The 23,713-nt window shown below is 39.2% G+C and overlaps 1 protein-coding gene across 2 annotated transcripts; it reads right to left on the reverse strand.

The window, feature by feature from the left end:
• Positions 1-462: 462 nt before the first annotated feature.
• Positions 463-17,546, reverse strand: LOC127506667 (interferon-induced GTP-binding protein Mx2). 2 transcript variants are annotated; one of them, XM_051883349.1, is made up of 13 exons: positions 17,287-17,546; positions 16,761-16,957; positions 16,448-16,585; positions 7,637-7,791; positions 7,408-7,546; positions 5,376-5,574; positions 4,999-5,077; positions 2,192-2,314; positions 1,766-1,898; positions 1,497-1,652; positions 1,245-1,321; positions 919-1,152; positions 463-829 (listed from the first exon to the last, which is right to left on the reverse strand). In XM_051883349.1, exons 1-13 carry the CDS (start codon positions 17,355-17,357, stop codon positions 605-607), a joined length of 1,926 nt encoding a protein of 641 aa, XP_051739309.1. In that variant the 5' UTR covers positions 17,358-17,546; the 3' UTR covers positions 463-604. The 2 variants fall into 2 exon arrangements, with proteins under 2 accessions (XP_051739309.1, XP_051739310.1); XM_051883350.1 differs by having other exon boundaries at positions 17,402-17,543.
• Positions 17,547-23,713: the final 6,167 nt, after the last annotated feature.

Raw genomic sequence — 23,713 nt, forward strand, 5'->3', positions numbered from 1 at the left:
ACATGCACTATGAGCTGTAAGGTCTTATATAGACAGGTGTGTGGCTTTCCTAATCAAGTCCAATCAGTATAATCAAACACAGCTGGACTCAAATGAAGGTGTAGAACCATCTCAAGGATGATCAGAAGAAATGGACAGCACCTGAGTTAAATATATGAGTGTCACAGCAAAGGGTCTGAATACTTAGGACCATGTGATATTTCAGTTTTTCTTTTTTAATAAATCTGCAAAAATGTCAACAATTCTGTGTTTTTCTGTCAATATAGGGTGCTGTGTGTACATTAATGAGGAAAAAAATGAACTTAAATGATTTTAGCAAAAGGCTGCAATATAACAAAGAGTGAAAAATTTAAGGGGGTCTGAATACTTTCCGTACCCACTGTATTTCACTTCAGCTGTGAATTTAAATTTAAATGTATTCATATTAAAGCTATAAAACATTATTCAGTCAAGAGCAGTAAGTTATTTTTTCTTTTGTTTAATTCACAATAATGACACAGAGCAGCAGGTGGGTATAATAGGCTGCTGTCATTTTAAGACCAAATGCCACATTAAAGTATACTGATACACATCTGGTCAGCATTTCCTCTAGTCAGTACATTGCTCAGACAAAATTGCTAATTTTTTCCTGACCGATACTCAAACGGCCCAGGCGAGCTCGTAGGTCTCTGCGCCTTATGCTGACCTCAGAGTCCTCAAACAAGAGCTCGCTCACATTTGCCCCGTCCAGTAAACCCAGCATGTCAGTAGACAGGAGCTGAGCAGTCTGTTTCAGCATGAAAAGGGATATTATCATGGGTAGTTGGTCAGCCATCCGCTGCACCACAATCTGAAAGGAAATCACAGAGGTACTAAGCACTGCAGTTCATTCAGTCTCTGAGCAAACTTCATATTTGTTACTGAAAACTAAAGATCTACCTCATAATACGACTGCAGCATTTCACTGTACTTGCTCTTTACATCAAAGACAGGCAACTGATCTTCTGAAAATGACTCTTCGGTTTTTATAAACATCTCTTTGGGCCTCATCTCATTTAGGGCGTTCAAGTAGATGGAATCTTGAGTGTAGATCATGTTTTCCATTTCAAACTGCTCTGAGATCCTCTGCTCTGCCTTCTCTTGCTGGATTGATTGAATGTTGTGAATTTTGTCCTATAGAATCAAGTGAAGAAGTAGAGAGGAAGCTTGATTAAAAATGGATGATTGTTTAGTTTTGTTTACCACTAATAGGGATCAATATTTACCGTAGTGATGTCTAGAAGAAGAGGGTATTTCTGGAAACATTGATTCACTACATCAATGAACTGCTTGATGATGATGTCTTCAAGAAAAATACAAAAATCAAAATGACAAATAGCCACAAATCAAAATTCAGATGTGCTAAACTACAAAAACATTCCTGGTGTTATTTAGGTGTAATCTTATCTTTTGGATTTATACTGGAAAATTTACCCAGTGACCAGAAAGATCTTACATATGAAGATGTGTGATGGTACCTTTGATGGTGTTGAGTAAGTCGATGGCTGGTTCTTTAAGTTTGGCCACATGCTTCTGCAGAACCTCCTCAAACATTTTGTAGTTGCAGAAGCCGAGCAGTTCCCTCCCTCTGTAATCCTGGCTACATGCTATCCTCTCTTCAATCAAATTTTTAACTTGTTTGGGAACAAGACAGATTTCTTTTGAAATTAATTGACTTTTTCATTTGAAGAGCACAAACATCAAGTCAATAAAAACTTATGTTTCTTAAATTTGAAAATATACTAACAAGATTTCTTTGTGTCATTAAGACGATCATTCCACTCCTTATATTCAGCCCGAAGCTGGACAAACAAATTTTCCTTAATGATCAGCTCTCCTGATGATAAGGACTTGATTTGATCATTGAATCTTGTTAAGATCTGTGAGAACAAAAATAACATTTGTTACTTAAAAAGTTACATTAAATAATAACATTAATCTAAGAGAAATAATAAGAACTAACATAAATTACTTACATAAGTTGTTTGTTTTGGCAATTTTGCAATAATTTATTCTAGCCATTACTGTTACACAATTATTGGCAGAAATGTAAATTAGCACCTTATGGATGCATATCACAAAATTTGGTACACAATTACTGACACACAAACTGCTTGCACTCCAAATAATAATTCTGACAAGCAAGAAAATGAAAGTAAGATTAAATTGTTACTTCAATGAGGAATTGTTTGGCCCCCTTAGGATCCTGTGGTGGTCCAGTCTCACACTCTTTGAGCTTATTCCTCAGGTCCCACAACTGCTTTTTTATCTGCTCACTGAGCTGTGGCAGCAATTTCTGACAAAAATTGGTTCAAAAAATAAATTAATTAATTAAATTAAAATAAAATCACACAATGCATTTGGAACACACTATGTTCAATAGATGTAGAAATATGAACAGAGATTTAGGCTCAAAACCGGTGAGATGCCTAATTTAATTTTTTGTCATTTGGGCCCCAAATAAAACAACATACAACCAGATAAGAAAAATGCTAAATTACTCATTTGTCGTGGTGTAGGGCAGGGTTCCTCAAATTCGGCCCTGGAGTGCCACTGCCCTGCACCAGCCCTAATCAAAGACACCTGAACAAGCTAATAAAGGTCTTCAGAGTTACAGGTAGGTGAGTTTGATCAGGGTTTGAGCTAAACTCTGCAGCGGCCCTCCAGGGCCAGATTTTAGGAACCCTGGTTGTAGCAGGGATACTAACTCCTGATGGGTGAATAAGGCAAGCAATTACAGATCCAAGAAAATGCTTCACTGGGGTTTGTTTGTAAAAGAATAAGCTTCAAGTTCACTTTTCAATCCATTTTATATGATTAAATGAGTTATATGTGACCTCAGTAAGTTTCATTGGCTATTATTCCCCGCCATTGAAAGAATTTTCCAGCAACCCATGTTTTCACTGTTATACAGTGGGAAGCACTATTACGCATCTTCTGACAGAGTACAGAATCTCTGGATCAAAACACAAGTGAAGAAGAAGCAGAAACAATCAATAATTGCATTTCTTATTGCTTAGTTGTCTTTGTTTTTGTGAAACTTAGGTGTTTATTCTATTTTCACCCATTATTTTTTTGATAAAGTGTTTGTTTTAAGCAGAGGCTCTGTCCTTTCTTTTGATATATTGCTTGTTCGGATATTCATACAACAAAATACTCTGGGGGGTTATGAAAGTTTTGTGAAAATAATCAAAAATGCTGGCGGTGGCTGGCAACTTTTTTAAAGAACGCTGGTGGGGAAAGAGTTAACTGTATTAACTATAATAAGTGTAGCTACTATACTGTATATTGCACCTTTATACTTTTATGTCTTTACATAATTTTTTATATTTATTTAATTTCTTTCATATCTTTAAAATAACAATATACATTAATTAAATAGACAATTTTTAGCAAACATCTGCAATATAAATTTCCATATCCTTTAAAGGGTTAGTTCACCCAAAAATGAAAATTCTGTCATTAATTACTCACCCTCGTGCCGTTTTACACCCGTAAGACCTTCGTTGATCTTCGGAACACAAATTAAGATATTTTTGTTTAAATCCGATGGCTCCGTGAGGCCTGCATAGGGAGCAATGACATTTCCTCTCTCAAGATCCATAAAGGTACTAAAAACATATTTAAATCAGTTCATGTGAGTACAGTGGTTCAATATTAATATTATAAAGCGACGAGAATATTTTTGGTGTGCCAAAAAAAATAAATAAATAACGAATTGTTTAGTGATGGCCGATTTCAAAACACTGCTTCAAGAAGATTCGGAGCGTAATGAATCAGCGTGTCGAATCATGATTCGGATCGCGTGTTAAACCGCCAAACTGCTGAAATCACGTGACTTTGGCGCTCCGAACTGCGGATTCGACACGCTGATTCATAACGCTCCGAAGCTTCATGAAGCAGTGTTTTGAAATCGGCCATCACTAAATAATTCGTTTTTTTTTTTTTTTTTTTTGGCACACCAAAAATATTCTCGTCGCTTTATAATATTAATATTGAACCACTGTATTCACATGAACTGATTTGAATATGTTTTTAGTACCTTTATGGATCTTGAGAGAGGAAATGTCATTGCTCCCTATGCAGGCCTCATGGAGCCATCGGATTTACACAAAAATATCTCAATTTGTGTTCCGAAGATCAACGAAGGTCTTACGGGTGTAAAACGGCACGAGGGTGAGTAATAAATGACAGAATTTTCATTTTTGGGTGGACTAACCCTTTAAAGTAGAACCACATAAGTGCAATTTTGGCTAAATTTTGCGGACAAACAAGGTCCATTGTCAGTATTGTGATGTATAAAGCACAGCTCACACACAAGTCACTTTCAAACCAAGCAGCTTTCTGGTGGTCAATGTGGTGAATCCACATGTCCAATTTTAACCCATTCCGATATTTACATTTCACATGAAATTCCAGATTCCGTGGATTCTTATTGAAATAGACTGGATTTAGCCCACAAAAAATTGCTAAAAAATGGTAAATGTGACCACACTTTATCTTAATTTTTGACATAAAAACAGAAAGTTTGTCATTATAATCTGACATTGTTCATTAAACTACTTCTCTCTTCTACTTCCTGTTGGTTTACAAGATTTTTTTCACTAAACTGTCCCCTTGTTGTTTCAGAAAATAGTACAACAGTGTACGCATCAACTGTAGAACGTGTGCTCAGTCAGCGGACAGTTGCGGTGCACTGCAGACTGTAGAAAGCTATAAAAGTATAAACAAGGCTGTAGTCAGTCACATGACTGTCCACTACATAAGTCAGATGTGATTGTCAGGCTCGCTATTGGCTGCTGCTGGAGTCAGCCACACAATTAGCAGCTATTGTAGTCAAATCAACACTGCCAAATGTGTTTGCCACAATAAAAATAAATAAGTATATAAAAATATTGCTGTGAATGCCATGACCTCCTTTCAAAATAGTGATTTCCTATTTCAAAATGAAGTTTGCATCCCTGACCATTAGAAACTTACTTTGATATGATCAACAAGATGCTGAGTCAGTTTGGTTGCAAGACATTTAACAGTCGCTTTATCCTCACTCAAGAGGCATCTGTAGAAAAATAAAAGCCACTTTTTGTAAGGTGGTATACTGTATAGCCTAGCTTGATAACCTAGTATTTCAAAAAATCATAACTGCGCTTTGGCCAAAGTGAACATTACTAACATTAACTAACAAACTAAAATTATAAAATGTAATATTAAGGACACCATTTCCAAGTTCAGAAAAAAATGCTAGAAAACTGGTTGGAATGGAAGCAGTCTGATCTAAACAGTGCAAATCAAACATTTTAAAGAACAAAATGTTAAATTTTGGTCAAAAGGTTAAAAATTCTTTTTTAGATTGTAACCTGAAATCGTTATGCTTTTGGAAGAAATCTCTCTCCATTTGTGTCGCTTCCTCCAGAGGAATTTTCTCATTGATCTGCTGTTGTCCTCTACACTTCACCATGACGTAACCTTTGCGGAGGGGAATCACTTTGTTGTGGACAATGTCCAGAATGTTCTTCTCTGTTCCCTTGTCAATGAGATCTGGCTTGGTCAAAATGGCTGAGAGAATGGGGGGAAAAAATATTTAGTAAAATCTGCAAATTTGCTGACAGAAGTGCTTTAAGACAGTGGTTCCCAACCTGTGGGCAAAGAGCTTAGAACCCAAGAGGCGACACTTTGATATTTTTTGGGTAACAGCCACTAGATGACGCTCCGGTAGCGCGGCCGCCATTATGGGCTGAAAATACTAACTGGACCATAGAATCCTTCACATCTTGCGCACCCAAAATCGGCGAATTTCACTGCCAAATCAGAAGCGCAATAGAACAGTTTTTTTAAATTAAGTCACCAGTAAATTGTATGGCTCCTACAGTAAATGTTGTATTGTCTAATATATGTTTTATTTTACCAGTTGTGGAATCCAACCATTCAACCATCTGAGGTAACGTAGTTAGCCTAGGCCTACTTTATTGAGTATTTCCATTTTATGCAACTTTACACATTTATTAATAGTAAATTAATAATTAATAAATTTAAGATCATCATGTTTACAGCGAACAATATATTTTAGACCTATTGGAGTAATAGTAATAATATCTAGGTCTGAATTAAAATAGGCTATATTGTACGTTTTAATGGATCACACTACAAACATAACGATCTTATAATACATGATGCATTGCTGTGTCCGCTATCCCATAATTCCCACTTTTGGAAATCAAGCTGTTATATTCATATATTTATTGTCCAACATTCCCAATTTTTCTGATGCATGTCCTGAATTTAATTTCATATGTTGGTAATAATTCAGTGTTTATAAGCCTTTTAAAGAATTTTTACCCAAACTGACTGGGTTTCTAGAGAGCAAAGGTTTTGTGAAAAAAGTGGAAGACTTAAACACAAAGTGTGTAAAATAAACTGTAAAAAGGATTTGATGATCAGTAGTGATAGTATTTTATTCTGTGTTGTCGTCATTCAGGTTGGATTTCAGCTTTAATGTATGTTTTTTTTTTTTTTTTTTTTTTTTTTTTTAAACAAAGCAGCTGATAATGCCATAGAAACTAGTGGGCTGCCGACTCGCTTTCACCCCAAAATGGCGGAAACGCAGGGCCGCTGCTGGGCACCGGTGTTGCAATGGAACGTTCTATTGATTGTCGCTTCTTGTTAGTGTATATTCTTTGCTGTGGGCCGCGGCCCACTAGGGGTCCTCAGCGATCCTCCAGGGGGGCCGCGAGATAAATTAAAAATTTATTTAAATATATAAATAGAATTCATTAATTTAATTATTAATATGTTACATTAAATTTTTTGTTAAAAAAAATCTGCACGTGCTCTCGATTCACTGATCGCTATAACATCGTATTTCTGCATGAACACAGTTCAATATATTCACGTAGTTGTCAAAATTAATGTACTGTGAGTGTTTTATAACGGATGCTCGCCGAACAAGCGTGTCTTGGAGAAGTTTGAGAGGATCAGTGGTGTTATATGTGTTTAATAATTTTGAATGGATCCGCATAGTATTTAAATTCAGTCATTTGGTATCTTCCTGTGGTCTTGTTTGGTTTGGCAGGATGACTTGTGCTTATTTGTTTAAGTTACTGTATAACTGAGCAGAATAAATACTTTTAAGTTGTAAAGAATGTTTGCAAAGTATGATTGCAAAAGAGAACACTGAAGGTTTAAATCTATCTTTAATTTCTTCTTTAAAAAATAACATGCGTTGAAAAGTAGACACTACAAAACACATGTTTTTGTGAATTAAAAAAAAAGGGGGGCTTGGGGCATGCAGCATTGATTCGGAGAGGAGGAGGGCCTTGGCCTAAAAAAGGTTGGGAACCACTGCTTTAAGATATTTGTTAATAGGTGTTGCGTGGATCATTGCTTCATTACCGATAGTTCTTTTGCCCTCAGGATCTACTTCTTGTGCCATTTTTAATGCTTCTGTTGTTGCAATGTCAGTGTTACAAGGCACCACTACCATGTTTATAGTCTCTGGCATCTGAATGAACTTTGTTATCAGACTTTTGATCTATAAGACAAATAAAGACAAAGTTTAAATCCCTGATTGTTACTAGTTTGATGCTAAATGTAAAGTGCAAAATCAGAATGATCTGCTCACCTGTTTTCCAATATCCTCTGGTTGTCCTTTAACTGGGACTCGGGCAATTCCAGGTAGATCGATCAGTGTGAGGTCACACACATCTGGTGACATGACCTCTAAAGTGATGAGGTCATCACATATTCCTACCCCTTTTCCTGCCAGTTCATTCTGGGCTGTAACACACACATACTACATAATTAAATGTGTTTCTCAACCTGAATGCATTGGTCAGATTAATATAGAGCACTCCTGCATGATTATGCAAGGCTAAAAGGTTACCTGTTGTATAATACAGCAGACTACAGTAGAGTTAACACATTGTAACAGAGAAGTGTATGCTACAATTACAAATGACTATACCCAGTATCCTACTTGGAACCATTTGACAAGATTGTCCCAATTGTTCATGATACCATCACTACACGTTGTTTTTGCTTGGATTTTCCCATTGCACAGATTTTCAAGTCGGCAATGCTTATCTAAAGGTATAGTTCACCCAAAAATGAAAATTTGCTGTTAATTTACTCGCCTTTGGTTCATCCAAGGCCCTGTTTCCACCTGGTATTAAGATGTGTTTTGGTCAATTGGATCATAAGTGGAAGAAAGAGACACATACCCGTTTACACCAGGTGTTTTAATCCGTCTCTTTTGTCCACTTTCAACCACTTTTGTCCTGATTTCTTTGAGGGGCGGGTCTTTGGGTGGGTAAATGTAAGGTTTTTTTTTTTATTAGATCTTTTGATCTAATGAACAAAATAAGCTTGAGCAGTTTACATTTGAATGCGTATTTCCGGAGATAACGAAAAAACATACGGAGAGCATCAGCTTTCGTTTCTGCCCTGACAGCCGCAAAACCACGCTTGAATCCACACGAAGCCAGAGCTTTCTCTATCCGATCTTTCTTTTTCCCTCGTCTCAAGAAATATCTGCGTACGCACGAAACCACTAAAACCGACTCAAAACGATGTAGTATACATGCCAGACCAGTATGTGGTGCTGTAATTCTGCCACAGAGATACACTAAAAACGGAGAATAAGACTTGGAGCATGCGCATAAACCTTGTGCGCTGTATACAAACTTTAGTGAAGCTTAGTAATAAAGCTTTATTTTAGTAAAGCTAATGGGCTCGGTAGCTTCTGCAGCACAAACACAAGCATGTAGTCCACCGTTGTTGCTGTTTTGTGCTGATAGTGGTGTCTGACTAGGGTCGACATGTGGGGTGATGACATCATCGTTTCACAAAATATACGGATTGGCTGTACACACGGAAACACAAGGGCGTCATTTTCAGATTTATCCACCCCGGGACCCAGTTTAAAAAAAAATTGTGGTTTCACCTTCTAAAAACGCTGGATCCGTCTGGACGAAACGCCTATTTGATACAAAATTTTTGCGTATACAGCTAAACTCGTCTCCGTGTGGACGAGCCCTGAGTGTGTGTTAGAAATCAGCAATGGTGAAGAACATTGTGTATGGTTGGTACGTTTTTTGTCTACAAACCAAACGAGGCTTCAGCTGACACAGTTTAGATCCCGTCTGGCTAGCGTGCGCCTACCTTACGCGTTAGGTCAGTATGCGGAGAGTAGGCGGTCTGTAGAGGCTGTTCGAATGCATTTGACCACATGAGCGTTTCCACTACGAAAGCAATCCGGTCAAATGCGTTTTCGACTACCTCTGGAAGTAGTCGAAAGTGGACAAGCTCAAAAAGTTTTACACCCCATTTACACCTGTATTTAGCGTCCGTCGTCCACTTGTGATCCGATCAACCAAAACGCATCTTAATTCCAGGTGGAAATGGGGCCCAAGATGTAGGTGACTTTAAAATTTTTAACAGAAAACATGGTCCTTGGTAATTCATATAATTCAAGTCAATGGCTACCATCACTTTGAGAGTCAAAAAAACATATACAAGTAAAACAAAATGAATTCCCATGCCTCCTGACGATACATTGAGGTCTTATGAAGCGAAACGATCGGTTTGTGCAAGAAGCTGAACATTATTTTCAACATTATTACCTGTAATCCACAGCCTCAGCAAATGGTCCTAACACCGTGTCTACATCAGATGCGAGTGGCGCGATGCATCAAAAGACAATAGAACCCATTATAATCAGTGATATTGTCTACACTGGATGTGGCGTGGCGCAACAAATTCCCGACAGTAAACAGATTCTCCGTTCTATTTCTGACATATGTCCAAGTGCTTCCAATGGTCGTTTTGTCGCATTCAGCGTAGATAGCTTTAAGCTGTTGCAGCGTGGCGCGACGCGATAAAAGTCGCGTCTGGTGTAGACACAGTGTAAGCGTGTTTATGACAATCTGGAGTGTTAGCTTCCTGTCGCATTATGAGCTGAAACTGTGTTTGTTTACAACAGAGAGAGGATGTGTGTGTTGTATTTTTCATCAAAACGTACTTGCGCCTATCCTGGATCCTACAACCTAAAAACTTCCGATTACGTTCACTTGCACGAAGGGGGCCCCCAGCCAGTCCCCCGAGAAATGTAAACAGCTAAATTCGATTGAAACATTTGCAAAAAGGCCTAAAACTATTGAGTAGGGATGGAGAAATGAAGCTTCTTAAATCTTTGAAGCTTTTCTCTAAATGTTTCAGGAAGAGTGTCGAAAACAGGAGTCGTACATGGACTTGAACTGAACTTCCATATAGCTGTATAGTAGTGGTCTGGGTTAAAACATTCCGACAAGCAAAGTGAAGCAATCACGTGACTGGAAAGAAAGGGAGGCTTCGTTTTTCGTTAATCACATGTTTCTCCGAAAACAATATGCACATTTCAAGGCAAACCCACTCAGGCATAACATGCAGGTGCTCCTGAATATTATCATTGTATAATCTTGATCAAATATCCTTGTCTGCATTATATTGTGTAGTTGCTATGACAACAAGATAAAAAACACTTACAGTATGTAATGTGAGCAGGGGCGGACTGGGACAAAAATTCAGCCCTGGCACTGTAGTCACACCAGCCCACATTCCCACACCCACACAGCCCCACCCACGGACACGCATTCCCAGGTGAAAAAAGTACAATTCCATAATGTACTTAAAGTGTTCTATTTTTACACACTAATTTTGTACTTTATATACTAAAAATTCTTCTTTAGTATTTCTTATAATAATTTAAAATTATCTAAGTGTACTCAACTGTGCTTTTTTTGAGACACCGTGAATATGTATTTAGTTAACACTTGTAGTACACTTGAGCCCATAAGTGTACAACAAATGGTAACTAAATACATTTTAATACAGAGATAGTAGGTCTATGTTAAAAGCACATTTTAGTTCATATTCATGGTGTCTCAAAATAGCACAGTTGAGTACATTTTAATGTTCTTAACATTATCTTAATATACAAAAAATTTTTTAGTCCTTCTTAAGTACAAAATTAGTGTGCGAAAATAGAGCACTTTAAGTACATTATGGAAGTGTACTTTTTTCACCTGGGTTGCTGTACTTTTTTGATGTGTTAGTCTATTGCAAGTAGCCTACAGCAGTCTGCTTACCCTAAATATCTGCTGATATTTCAGTCATGTAATTCAGTAACAGGCTAACAGTTGTGACCAATTATCACAAAGTAATGACATTTTAAAAGCTGTTTAAAGGATTAGTCCACTTTTGAATAATATTTTCCTGATATTTTACTCACCCCCATGTCATCCAAGATGTTCGTGTCTTTCTTTCGTCAGTCGACAAGAAATTAAGGTTCCCTTGCGATACTACACGAGTACTGCGTTGTTCGTCTTATTAATCAATATAGTTTATTAATAAGACAAGCCGCTGGTCAGCGCTCCGCCCCCGAGCCGCCTGCAGTTTCGTGCGAGTGCACGGCGTATCCTTTAGATATAAAAGAGCTTTTTTCTAAAGAGCAAATTTCTGCGACGTTGCTTCAAATGTCGCGCCACGATTGTGGCACGTGCAGAGCCCCTCTGCACGCTGATGACGGGCACAGTGAGTGCGTGCGATGTCTGGGCCAGTCCCACGCAGAAGCCGCGCTCACTGGATTGACCTGCTCTTATTGCGAGAGCATGAGTCTTGCCTCCTTGCACTCGCGGATAGCGTTCTCTTTAGAACGCGACTCCGCCCCTCGCGCCCTCCCGTTTTCTTCCTCCCAGGAACCTGTGAGGAAAAAACAGCGGGGCAGAGGATCCCAGCGCTCGGATGAGAGTGAGCTCACGTTGGCTCAGGTCCCGCGTGCCTCACTCTCTCCACAAGGAGAGGTTTCCCCCGTCTGTTTCTCCCGCCCAGACCAACGCCCCTCTGCCATAGCGAGCGACTTGGTCTCATTCGGGGAATCTGATGACGAGCCGCAAGACGACAGCATGTCCCTGTCGGCTTCGGATGCCGAGGAGTGGTCGGGCTCGCTTCCTGACCCCGCCCCCTTGCCGTCTTTGGAGCCGATTGACACCAGAGTGTCAATCGATTCAGAGCTCACCCGGGTGCTGTCAAAGGCAGTTGAGCAGCTCGGCTTGGAGTGGTCTGCGCCTGAGGAACCCACACTTAGATGAGTGGTTCCTGCCTGGACGTCGTCAACGAGCTCACATAGAGCCCTACTCTGCCCGCCTGCATCCTTCTGCCTCTCACGCTCTCACCTCTGTGGACGGTGCCGGGCAGAAAGGATATGACAAGCTGCCTCCCTTGGATGAAGCTGTGGCCGCACACCTGTGTCCGCCCGCCGCCATTGGATGGAAGACAAAGGCCGCCCACCCATCCATGCCCTGCCGTACCACCTCGGTCCTCGCTGGACGGGCGTACACCTCGGCTGGCCAAGCAGCTTCCGCTTTGCACTCCATGGCGGTACTCCAGGTGTACCAAGCAAAGCTACTTAGAGACCTGGATGAGGCTGGACACAACTCAGCCACCTTTAAGGAGCTGCGTAGCGCCACGGACTTGACTTTGTGCGCCACAAAGACCACGGCTCAGGCTATTGGGTGTTCGATGGCCAGCCTGGTGGTGCTGGAGCGCCACTTATGGCTCAACCTGACGGAGATCAAGGACGCGGATAAGGCCGTTTTCCTTGACTTGCCGATCTCCCCCACTGGCCCGCTGTCGATGGTTTCGCCGAGCGCTTCACAGCGGCACAAAAGTCATCCCAGGCCATGCAACACTTTTTGCCTAAACGCTCCAGCTCCTCTGCTTCGAGCCGCCCTAAGTCTGCGCCAGCTCAGCAGCAGCCGCCCAAAGACAAGCCGCCAGCCGCTAAGCCCGCGCCACGATCTGAGCACAGACGATGCTCACGCTCTGCTAGACGCCACCCTCCTCCGGCGCGACAGGGACCCCGGCCCAAGATAGCGTTGGACCCTGCGCCTCAGAAGTCGGCCTGATGTCCAAGAAAGGAAGAGGAGGAGGCTAAGTCCCGCCGCGGCCGGACCACCCTCCAAAACGCCTTGCCCAGTTTTTCTGTCACCCCGTTCAATTCCGGGTGCTCAAGAAAAAATGTTTGTTGCCTGCACAGAGCCTGTTCAAATGCCCTGGCAGTGCACCGCTGTTATAGCGACAAAAACAAAAAACAAACATACTCAAAAAGAGAGCATATTTCCTCTTCCACCCTACACATGCACCACAGTCCCTCACAGCGACTTCGTGCCAGAACTAATTCAGCCCCTCGCCACACGGGCCGTGCTGAACGTAGGGGCGGACATGCTGTCCCGGAGCAACCTTCCCTCAGAGGAATGGTCGCTCCACCCCAGCTCTGTCCAGAGGATTTGGAATGTCTTTGGGAAGGCAGAGGTCGACCTCTTTGCCTCAGAAGACAATCATCACTGCCCAACATATTTCTCAAAAGCCAGGGATGCGCTGGCCCACGACTGGCCCAGCCTCCTCCTTTACGCTTTTCCTCCAATCGCGCTGATCCCTCAGGTGATCAGGGTCAGGGAGGGTGCTCACAAGGTCCTCCTAGTGGCTCCTCTGTGGAGGACCCAACCATGGTTCTCGGAGCTATCTCAGTTATCACCCCTGGAGCCATGGCCGATTCCCCTGAGACGGAACCTCCTCTCCCAGGCGAGAGGAACAATTTGGCACCCCAGACCCGAGCTGTGGTATCTCCATGTGTGGTTTCTCAACGGGAGCCTGCTAGAGAACGTCTTAAACACTATCTCTCAGGCCAGAGCTCCGTCTACAAGACGTCTCTACTCCCTGAAATGGGCTGTCTTTGCCGCCTGGTGTACAGCACGGGCGAGGACCCATTAACTTGTGACATATCCCAGATATTGTCCTTCCTTCAAGACTTAATGGATAGAGGCCGTACTCCCTCTACCCTAAAAGTCTACGTTGCAGCTATAGCAGCTTCTCATGTTCCTATAGTGGGGCAGTCGATAGGGAGAAACGACCTTGTTGTTCGCTTCCTTAAGGGATCCAGGAGGTTGAATCCCCCTCGTCCCCTCACGGTTCCTACTTGGGATCTTTCAGTGGTTCTTAGAGGCCTTAAAGGCCCTCCCTTTGAACCAATCCAGACTGCCGACCTATGGCCCCTCTCGCTAAAAACTGCCTTGCTGCTGGCCTTAGCATCAGTTAAGCGTGTAGGAGATTTGCAGGCGCTCTCTGTGAGCCCCTCGTGTCTAGAGTTTGGGCCTAACAACTCCAAGGTTGTCCTGAAACCAAGACATGGATATGTTCCGAAAAAGTCCTATCGACCCCCTTTAGGGTGCAGATGGTTGTTCTCTCCGCTCTTCCTCCTTCTCAGGATGAACAGGAGCTGAACCTGCTCTGTCCTGTCAGAGCCCTGAGGTCTTACATTGACTGTTCCGCCTCCTTTCGTCAGGCAGAACAGCTTTTTGTCTGCTTCGGGGGCCGTTCAAAAGATCTTCCGGTCTCGAAGCCCAGACTTTCCAGATGGATAGTCGACGCTATAGCACTCGCTTACTCCTCCTTAGGCCTTCAATGCCCCTTAGGTGTGAGAGCGCATTCCACGAGAGGTATGGCCTCCTCGTGGGCGTGGTCTTGTGGTGTTTCCATTGCCGACATCTGTGCGGCGGCCGGCTGGGCCTCTCCGTCCACATTTGTCAGGTTTTATAATCTGGAGGTCCCTGCACTTCAGTCGCAGGTCCTTTCTGCATTATTTCGTGCCCTCTTATTATATACTCTAGGCCCGAAATTTTTTTCGAAAATGACCGATCGTTTCTCTAGATAAGACCCTTATTCCTCGTCTGGTATTGTTTAAAGCCCTTTGAAGCTGCACTGAAACTGTAATTTTGACCTTCAACCGTTTAGAGGCCATTGAAGTCCACTATAAGGAGAATAATCCTGGAATATTTTCATCAAAAACCTTAATTTCTTTTCGACTGACAAAAGAAAGACATGAACATCTTGGATGACATGGGGGTGAGTAAATTATCAGGAAAATTTTATTTAAAAGTGGACTAATCCTTTAATACAAAAAAAAAACAAAAAAAAACAAACACTGGAGCTAACTGGCGTGAAAATGACTTGAGGTAGCAGTATTTTCTGTTTTTTCTTACCTCTACGGCACTACTGTCCTCCAGCCGAATTTAAACCCTTTGAGAAGATTTCTGTTAATTTTACGTATTTGTCAGCGTCTGACTTAAGAGCCCTTTTTTGCTTTCTCAAACCTTTTCTGCAGTGCCTTTCTTTTTTTACTTTTTTTTTTTTTTTTTACGGTCCATCATCTAACTTTTACTGACAATTTGCTCGTGTTGCACTCTCTCTGATGACGTGCTTGATTTTGACTGACCTTTCGCATGGAGTTTGATTGACAGGCGATCTAACCAATCATAACGCCGTATCCACATTTACGTCCGACAAAGCAGTTAGAATAACGTGGACTTGAACTTGATGTTATGGTGTGTAGTGTCACGAGCCGCTTGAACTGAGGCCAATCTGTCAAGACACATTAAAGAGCCACAAAACGGTATTTATTGTTTAAATTTCTCTTGTCTGTCGACGCATTGTAACTGTCCTCTTTGATCCAATGTATTTTTCACTCTGAGAGAACATGTGTGGCGTGAAAGCGGCATGGCTTGTCCGACATACATAGCAACAGTAACTAAAAGGGGCGGCTCGCTCGGCCCATCTCGGGAACGGGCCGGCCGTTGCCGACTGGGCCAAATGCTTAACATTTATTATTATTAATATTATTATAACCATCGTGAAATTGTGCAAGCAATAAAACCCATCCTATGCGCTGTCGGCCTGTAAAAAACTATATTTTAAAAATAAAACTGACCGGCCCACATTAAAAAAAAAATGGTCCGGCCCTTCTGGCATTTGCCAGAATTGCCCGATGACCAGTGAGTAGTACAGTGATTCTCTGGTCTGAAAAACATTGCTAAAACATAAAACTGCAAGTTACTTGCTTTCTGTTTCAATATTAAGGCCCCAATATACTTAAAGCTAAATCAAATAAGGTACTGATGTGATGTCATTTTGAACAAAATCAGGCCAAAACTAACACCGTGTCTACACCAGACGCGAATTTTTTATCAACAGCTAAAAGCTGCCTACACTGAACGCGACTAACCGACCATTGCAAAGCACTTGGACTACGTCAGAAATAGAACGGGGAGTCCGTTTACTGTCAGGAATTTGTTCTGTTGCGCCGCGCCACATCCAATGACAATATCATAATGGGTTCTATTATCTTTTGACGCGTCGCATCGCGCCGCTCGCGTCTGGTGTGTAGACACAGTGTAAGTTCATTTGAGGTTCATTTCTGGAATTCTGGAATGCCAAAGCAAACTTTATAGAAAAGTTTTGGTATGCACCGCTCAGCAACATACATTTAAGTACATACAGTATTTTTACAAGCTTTAAACACTTCCAACTAGAAAACAAAACAGATTGCAGGCATTTTTCCTACCTGCTTCTACGTGGTTTCCAACGAATGATGAATCCACGAATTCAGTTTTCTTATCACGGTAAGATAGAACAGCCTTCCAACTGACTCCACCTGTTACCTTCTTCAGCCTCAGCTCTAGTGGACATCTGGTGACAATTCCTATAGCAAACACAGTTTAGTTAACAATTACAGTGAATTACTAATGGTGAACATTGTGACAAATACATTGTATATACAAAAACAGGTACTGACAAAAGAAAACATCCTCTTTTTATTTGCATTTTATTTGAATATGCATGAATATTGATATAAGTAGAATAAAACCAGTCCTCACCGCTTCCTCTTGGTAATGCAACACCAGAAATCGCTTCTAACACAGAGCTTTTTCCAGAACTCTGGTCTCCGATCACTGCAATAGTCGGTAATGCCAAGTCCTTGTGAATGCCAACTGACCGCAGAGTGTCGATCAGATCAATGTATGGACGAATCCTCTCTTCTAAAAGACTGTGAACTTCTCCCTTCATTTTCTGACTGTAAATATAAAAATGTACATTTTATTTCTAAAATCTTACTGATTGCACTGTATTATTTCATTCAGTTTATGTCCTACTATGCATTTTTTTTTTTTTTTTTTTTTTACTTTTTTGATTTCTTAAATTATTTTTAAATGATCTTTTAAATTGTAAATTAATGTGCTATAATTAAACTTCCCATGTGTATAAATTATCATTTCTGTTTTTCTTTTTTTGCTTTTTTTACGCCAGAGCACAAACTAAAAAATAAACTAGGCCTATAAAAGCATATAAAACATGTATCTCATAGTTAATTAACAAGATAAACATTGCACATCTTACACTAACCTTCTATTTTGAGAATGCTCAACATTGTCATTATCGTAATGAGCACTGCTGTCTGTGAAGAAAGAAAACATATCTTGTCTTAAATCGAAAAACAAATTTAGTTATAATATCCTACTTTTGAGTGCCTCCCAAAAATGTTTTATCCAAGCACAGTGTTTGTGGCAATGCTGAATAGAAACAAATCCTGTGTCAGACTGAATTTATAATGTATCCAACCCCCTGATAATAATGAAAGTAAAAGTAGATCAAACACAAAAGATTGTGTGAGTTTCTGTAAAAATACCAGGGAGGTGTGGCTATGACTGGCACACCCCCCCCCCCTTGTGCAACCTATATGCAACTTTTTTCTATATGTATGCATCTACTGCAGTTTAGCTAAATACCATGTAAGGAGTTGTTTTGTTCGATTAACAGGAAGCCCCCTATAGTTATGTGACTGTGAATTACTCTTTTTGTCTTTTCACACTGCAGAGCATCTCTGTATGTTTGATTTGACCTTCTTGCAAGTATAAAAACCTTTTAAAGACACCTTGTTTGTTTTTCCAAATCAGCCTCATCATAATTAAGTTTAATTTTTCCACAACAAATTGGCAACGAGGATCGGATCCTGTGAGTGATTCATCTGGACCTACAGCACTGGTGATTGGCCATCCTAACTGAAAAAGAAGGTTAGCCTCCACAACAGTGGGAATAAGATTGAGACTTGTATATGTCCTAAGCATATGCACACTCAACTGCACCACAGTTAGGACTGATTTAGTGCACCACTAATTGCTCAAACGGGGAACATTTATGGTATATGTGTGCGTGTGTGTGTGTGTGTGTGTGTGTGTGTATATATATATATATATATATATATATAATATTGTTACGGCCCCGGTCTAAGTCAGGACCGCAACATAAATGACACAACACTGAATGGCTGTTAAAGCATTTTTATTTTCGTAGTTGGTCTTTTGATCAAGCTTTCATGCAACAGCAGTTGGAGAGTACTAGCAATATCATAACTAGGGTTGCAAAGGGGCGGAAAGTTTCCTCATATTGTGTACAGTGTCCTCCATAAGTATTGGAAGAGTAAAGACAAAATTGCTCTGTTAGCTGTGGTGTCAAGACATCTGTAAATATTATTAAAAGATTAATATGAGGCAGAAGTACAGAATGTCACATTTTGATATTGACTTTTTCAACACAAAATGTTTAAAAGTGCTGTTCTTCTTAGTTGGTTAGAGTTTCATCCCTCTGCCCTAATGTGAGCGTAAGTATTGGGACGATTTGACTTAAAGCAAATGTAAAAGTGTAAAAGCTAATATTTAATTGTAAATCCCTTGCAAGGAATCATAGGAGCGAGTTTGTGACCCATACATCACCAGACTCTTGTCCAGGCCTTTAATACAGCCATTTTCAATGGTTGCTTGTTTTGGGGAGTTTCTGCCTTTAGTCTCCTCTTCAGCTGGTGAAATGCTTGTTCAATAGGATTTAAATCTGGAGATTGACTTGGCCAATCTAAGACCCAAAATTTCTCTACCATTATAATCTTGATTGAGTTAGCAGAACTAGTGTTTTGGGTCATTGTCCTGTTGCCATATGAAGCTATTACATGACACTACCTCCACCATGCTTTTGAGGTTGTATGCCTTGGATCATTTGCAGTTTCTTTATTTCTCCACACTTTTTGCTTCCCCACTTTGATAAAGGTTAATATTTGTCTCATCTGTCCATAAAACTCTGTTCTAAAACTCTACTGGCTCATCTCTGTGTGTTTTTTGCAAATTCAAATTGGCTTTCCTATTTTTGGTACTGATCAGGGCCCGTATGTATAAAACTTCTCAGAAATGCTCTTAAGAATAGTCTTAAGTTTTGACTTTTGTAAAGAAGCTAAAAGCAACTTTTAGTAAAGTCTAAGACTGATTCTTAAGTGCTGACTTAAGTGTTGTGAACTAAGGACTACAATGATGTTAACTCAAAATGGCCGCCCTCAACCTCTGAATCATTCAATAGCGAGTCTGCAAGGGTGAAGTCACAGAAGCACAACACCAATAATTTAATGTTATTATAAAAAAAATCATGTAAAAAGACACTGAAATGTTTTAATATTTAAATTTATTTTTAAAAATAGCTTTGCATTGTGCAAAATTATCACAAATTAGTATTGATGGTGGGGAATCTTTTTCTATTTTTACATTTACAGTTAGAGTGAACATGAGTTCATCAATGGTTCCAACACCTCCAGGGAAGCCCACAGTCAACATAAAAGTGGCTTGGTTTGATGGTCAGTTGGAAAGTCAATGAACTGCCATAGAGTAGTGGCCAAATGTGATGTCCAGCCATATGAAAATTGACATCTTCAACCTTAATTCAAATATTTTTTTAAAAATGTGTTAAAATATGTAAGCACATCGCATAACTGTGCTTGGAGTCGGTTGTTTCATGTGTGATAATGAAATGAAATTTCAAATTATTTCAAATTATTTTTGGCCAGGCTGTCATACAAAAAATTATGAACACATACAAAAACAAGAGGACCAATGAAATATTAAAAACTGATTGACATTGTGTGCTTTTTTTCTGAGCTTTGTTGTTTTTCTGAAACCTGTAGCTGTAGATTTCCTTTTTTTTCCCCATTTTGTCAGATAAATACCTTTGCTTAGTTTAGTGTTTTATTCTTCCCTCATATTTTAAAACATTTAAATAATATAAACATAAAAATAAAAATATTTTCCTCATATTTTGATGGTTTAAGCAAAATTGTAGTGTCATTTAAAAACAAAACAAAAAAACCTTTGCACATTAATTTTGGCCCCTATGTTTGGTGTGGTAAGTTGTGGCAGAAAGTGATCGTTAGTGTGAAAGTTCCCTTTGCGGTCGCATCGCGGTGTCCCCGCGTTCTTGAACGGGGCATTTTCTGGGAAATCGAAAAGAGAAAATGAAAGTAAATTTAGTCTAAGTAAGAACAGATCATGTTTTTAGGTGTCTGTTACAAACCGGACACAGGTTTCACATAAACACAGTGCTTCTGAGAAATCAAGGGGTTGAAATCATGTTCAGACTGGATTTGCTGTAATAGCTGGAAATGGCAGGCTACAACTAACACTCTATGTAAATACAACTTACAAATATCAGCATCAGATTTTATTATAAACTGCAATTTATAATATTTTGTATTTTTTCCTGATAAAAAACGAACAAAAAATTACCTTTTGTATTAATTCACTTATAAATAGGTTTACATTAGGCTATTTTGTTATTCTGTATACTTTCTGTGTTGCAAAACATACAAAACATTTTATGTACTGTATAGTCTTATAAATATGGTTCTTACAATATCCTTAAATGTATAGGCCTAAATAAAAAGCGAGACTACTATAGAGCTCCGGAGGTTGACGTCATGCGATCTAAACTCCGCCATTTTGGTAGGTCATCAGGAGGGCGCTAGAGCGGCTGTAGCATTGGTATCGATAGTGGTCAAACAATAACTTAAAACCAGACATGTTTAGACCTTACAAACCTTACTATTTCAAAATGCTGGACAGCTGCTGTGCGCCAGGATGCCAGAACAGGCAGGGGAAAGCAAAGGGGACATCATTTTATCGTATTCCTAAGGATCCCGAGATGACTGAAATGGTTCACTGCAATAAAACGTGCTAACCAACACAACAAAACAACAGATAGTTGTCTTTTATCTCAGTATATGTTTAATATTAACCCTAAAATTACACGAAATAGTTTAAAATGCGTTAAATAACTGGGCTGATATAGGCTATATAAGTATTTTCAGTAGGCTATACACATTATCCCACCGGTCACAATTGTGACCGAACATAAAAAAAAAAAAAAATCACACATTTTTTCAGTTTTTATACAGTTTTGTACAGTATAAAAATTATTATGTCTATGGAGGGTCCGGACAAAGATAGCGAACCAGACGTGTGTGTATGTATGTATGAAATATGATACTCAAAAGAATACATACAAACTTGTATTAATATATAGTATATGCATGTGTTTTTTGTTGAGCATCATATTTATACATCTGGGTTTTAAAGCTTATATATGCAATTCAATGATAATTGAGAGATGGAAAAATAAATGTTCCCCAAAAGCCTGTTCTGTCATATTTGACATTTACATTAACATGAAAAAATGTAAAAAGAAGTTTTAATTTTTTACATTAAAAAAAAGAGGTGTATGAATATGAATAATCGAGTTGCTTCAGTCCAGTAAATGTTTATCTTACATTTACTTTATAAAAATCATTACAAATTTATAAGCAAAAAAAAACTTTACTTGATTAAAAAAAAAGTATGAACTATCAATCAGAGGACAGAAGGCATGAAGTAGATTGTGTACAACAGATTTTTCAGCAAAGTTTTGGTCACATTGATAAATTATAGGCCCTAGAAATTTGCATATTAAATATGATACAGTAGGCTAATATATTTATAAATAGGCATTATATTTATTGTTCAACAGAATTTTACAAAGAATGTTTATTTTAAGTTATAAGAGAATGAATGTTTTAAAAATTTAGCTTGCCAATTTGCATTGCCAAACAAGCATTATTTTTTCAATTAATTTATCCCGCCAAAGGGGCAATGTAAACTGGAGATACAAACATTAAAATAAAAAATAAAAGTCATGTTAAAAAAAAAAAAAAAAAAATCATGAAATGTTATTATTTATGTACTAATTAGATGGAAAAATAGCAATGAATTAATTTTCTGATTTCTCTTTATGGTCTTGCCCTTTTTAGGGCTAGTATGAAATTTAACTGTGCAGACTTAACTTATGAGTTTGCATTAAAAATGAATTAATAAATAGTGTTTTATCACTTATTGTTTATCATAATGTGTTACAAAGGATGTTTATGTTGTAAGAGAATAAAATGTTTTAAAATGTTGTAAAAGGCATTGCCAAACAAGAATTCAGCTTTCAATGAATTTATACTAGAGGTCTTCACGGGTCCAAAAATTCATACCCGAACCCGAAGAGACCCGTAAATGTGCTACACGGAACCGACCCGGGCCCGACTATTATTTTGAAAGTTGGACCCGGACCCTGTTGTGTCATATTTGACATTTACATTAACATGAAAAAATGTAAAAAGATTTTTTTTATTTTTAACATTAAAAAATGATGCATGAATAATCAAGTAAACCCAAGTTGCTTCAGTCCAGTAAATGTTTATCTTACATTTGTCATCGTGACAGCAAGTGGACTTTTAAAGCAAGTGGACTTTTAAAGCTGGAATAATGAGTGGTTTAAGCATTTCAATCGTAAAGAGAGGAATAACATGGATGGAACTTTCTTGGCAAGGAGGATTGTGCATCACGGTCAGGTACAAGGGAGAAGGCTAGTACTTACCTACTAACATTAGGTAAGACAAAACGTTTTATTTTCGCAACTTGTTTAGGCTATTGACTTATTAATAGCAATTTGCTGTGGAATAGACCTATGTGCCGATCGGGTCTGTGTCTTCCCGGCCGGGTTCGGGTCCAGCTTTAAAATAATAGACGGGTTCGCGTTGGTTCTGGATAGTAGCCTACATTTATGGCATTTCTCGGTTCTGCACGGGTCCGGGTCCAACTTTCAAAATAATAGTCCGGTTCCGTGTAGCACATTTACGGGTCTCTTTGGGTTCGGGTATGAATTTTTGGACCCGTGAAGACCTCTACTCTCCAGCACAATGGTGACCTCACAAAACTCAGACAACAGAAACAGAACATTAAACACTAACAGATCTCTAGATCTCAGCATCTTCTCCTATTACAATCCAGTATGACTTTATTTCTTTCATTCAAAGCTTCTTATTAAGAATTAACTGAGGTTTAGATGTTGATGTTTTAGTGAAAATAATTGTAGGCGCACGATTGTCCAATTTTAAGATCTTGGTTTTGACGCGTTCTTGGTTCTTGAATAGACTGACAATAAAATATAATGTCCATACCTTAAAAAGTAAAGTTGGATATTCCAGTCCATTTATTGTCTATTTTTTTGCTCAAAATTCAAACAGCAACAAACAATAAAGAAATAAAAGAAGCAAATAACTCTACTCCATCACGGTCAAAAAGTTTGTTTGACCTTCTTCGCACACTCTGTGTCGATTTAACAACATAAATACTTCATGTGCCCTCTAGTAGCGTGAAAGAAAAACTAGGCCTACACAAACTGAAACAAATGGCTCCTACACACTGGCCCCTTATGACAGAAGTGAAGAAACAATTCAATTAACATATCTGCGAAAACCCATCACATGGTGAAATTTTACTTATCACAGGTTTCAATATCATATCATATATTCAAAATCATATCAATAGCCCTTTCCAAATCTGTTTTTACTTCTTACATAGCTTGTCTATAGCAAAAGTTATGGTTATCTGAAGTCAGCTGATCGCTATGATTTTCAGGAATGGAATTTTGAGAAAAACAG

The sequence above is a fragment of the Ctenopharyngodon idella genome, chromosome 24 (assembly GCF_019924925.1).
Source record: "Ctenopharyngodon idella isolate HZGC_01 chromosome 24, HZGC01, whole genome shotgun sequence".
In the NCBI taxonomy this organism is placed as follows: domain Eukaryota; kingdom Metazoa; phylum Chordata; class Actinopteri; order Cypriniformes; family Xenocyprididae; genus Ctenopharyngodon; species Ctenopharyngodon idella.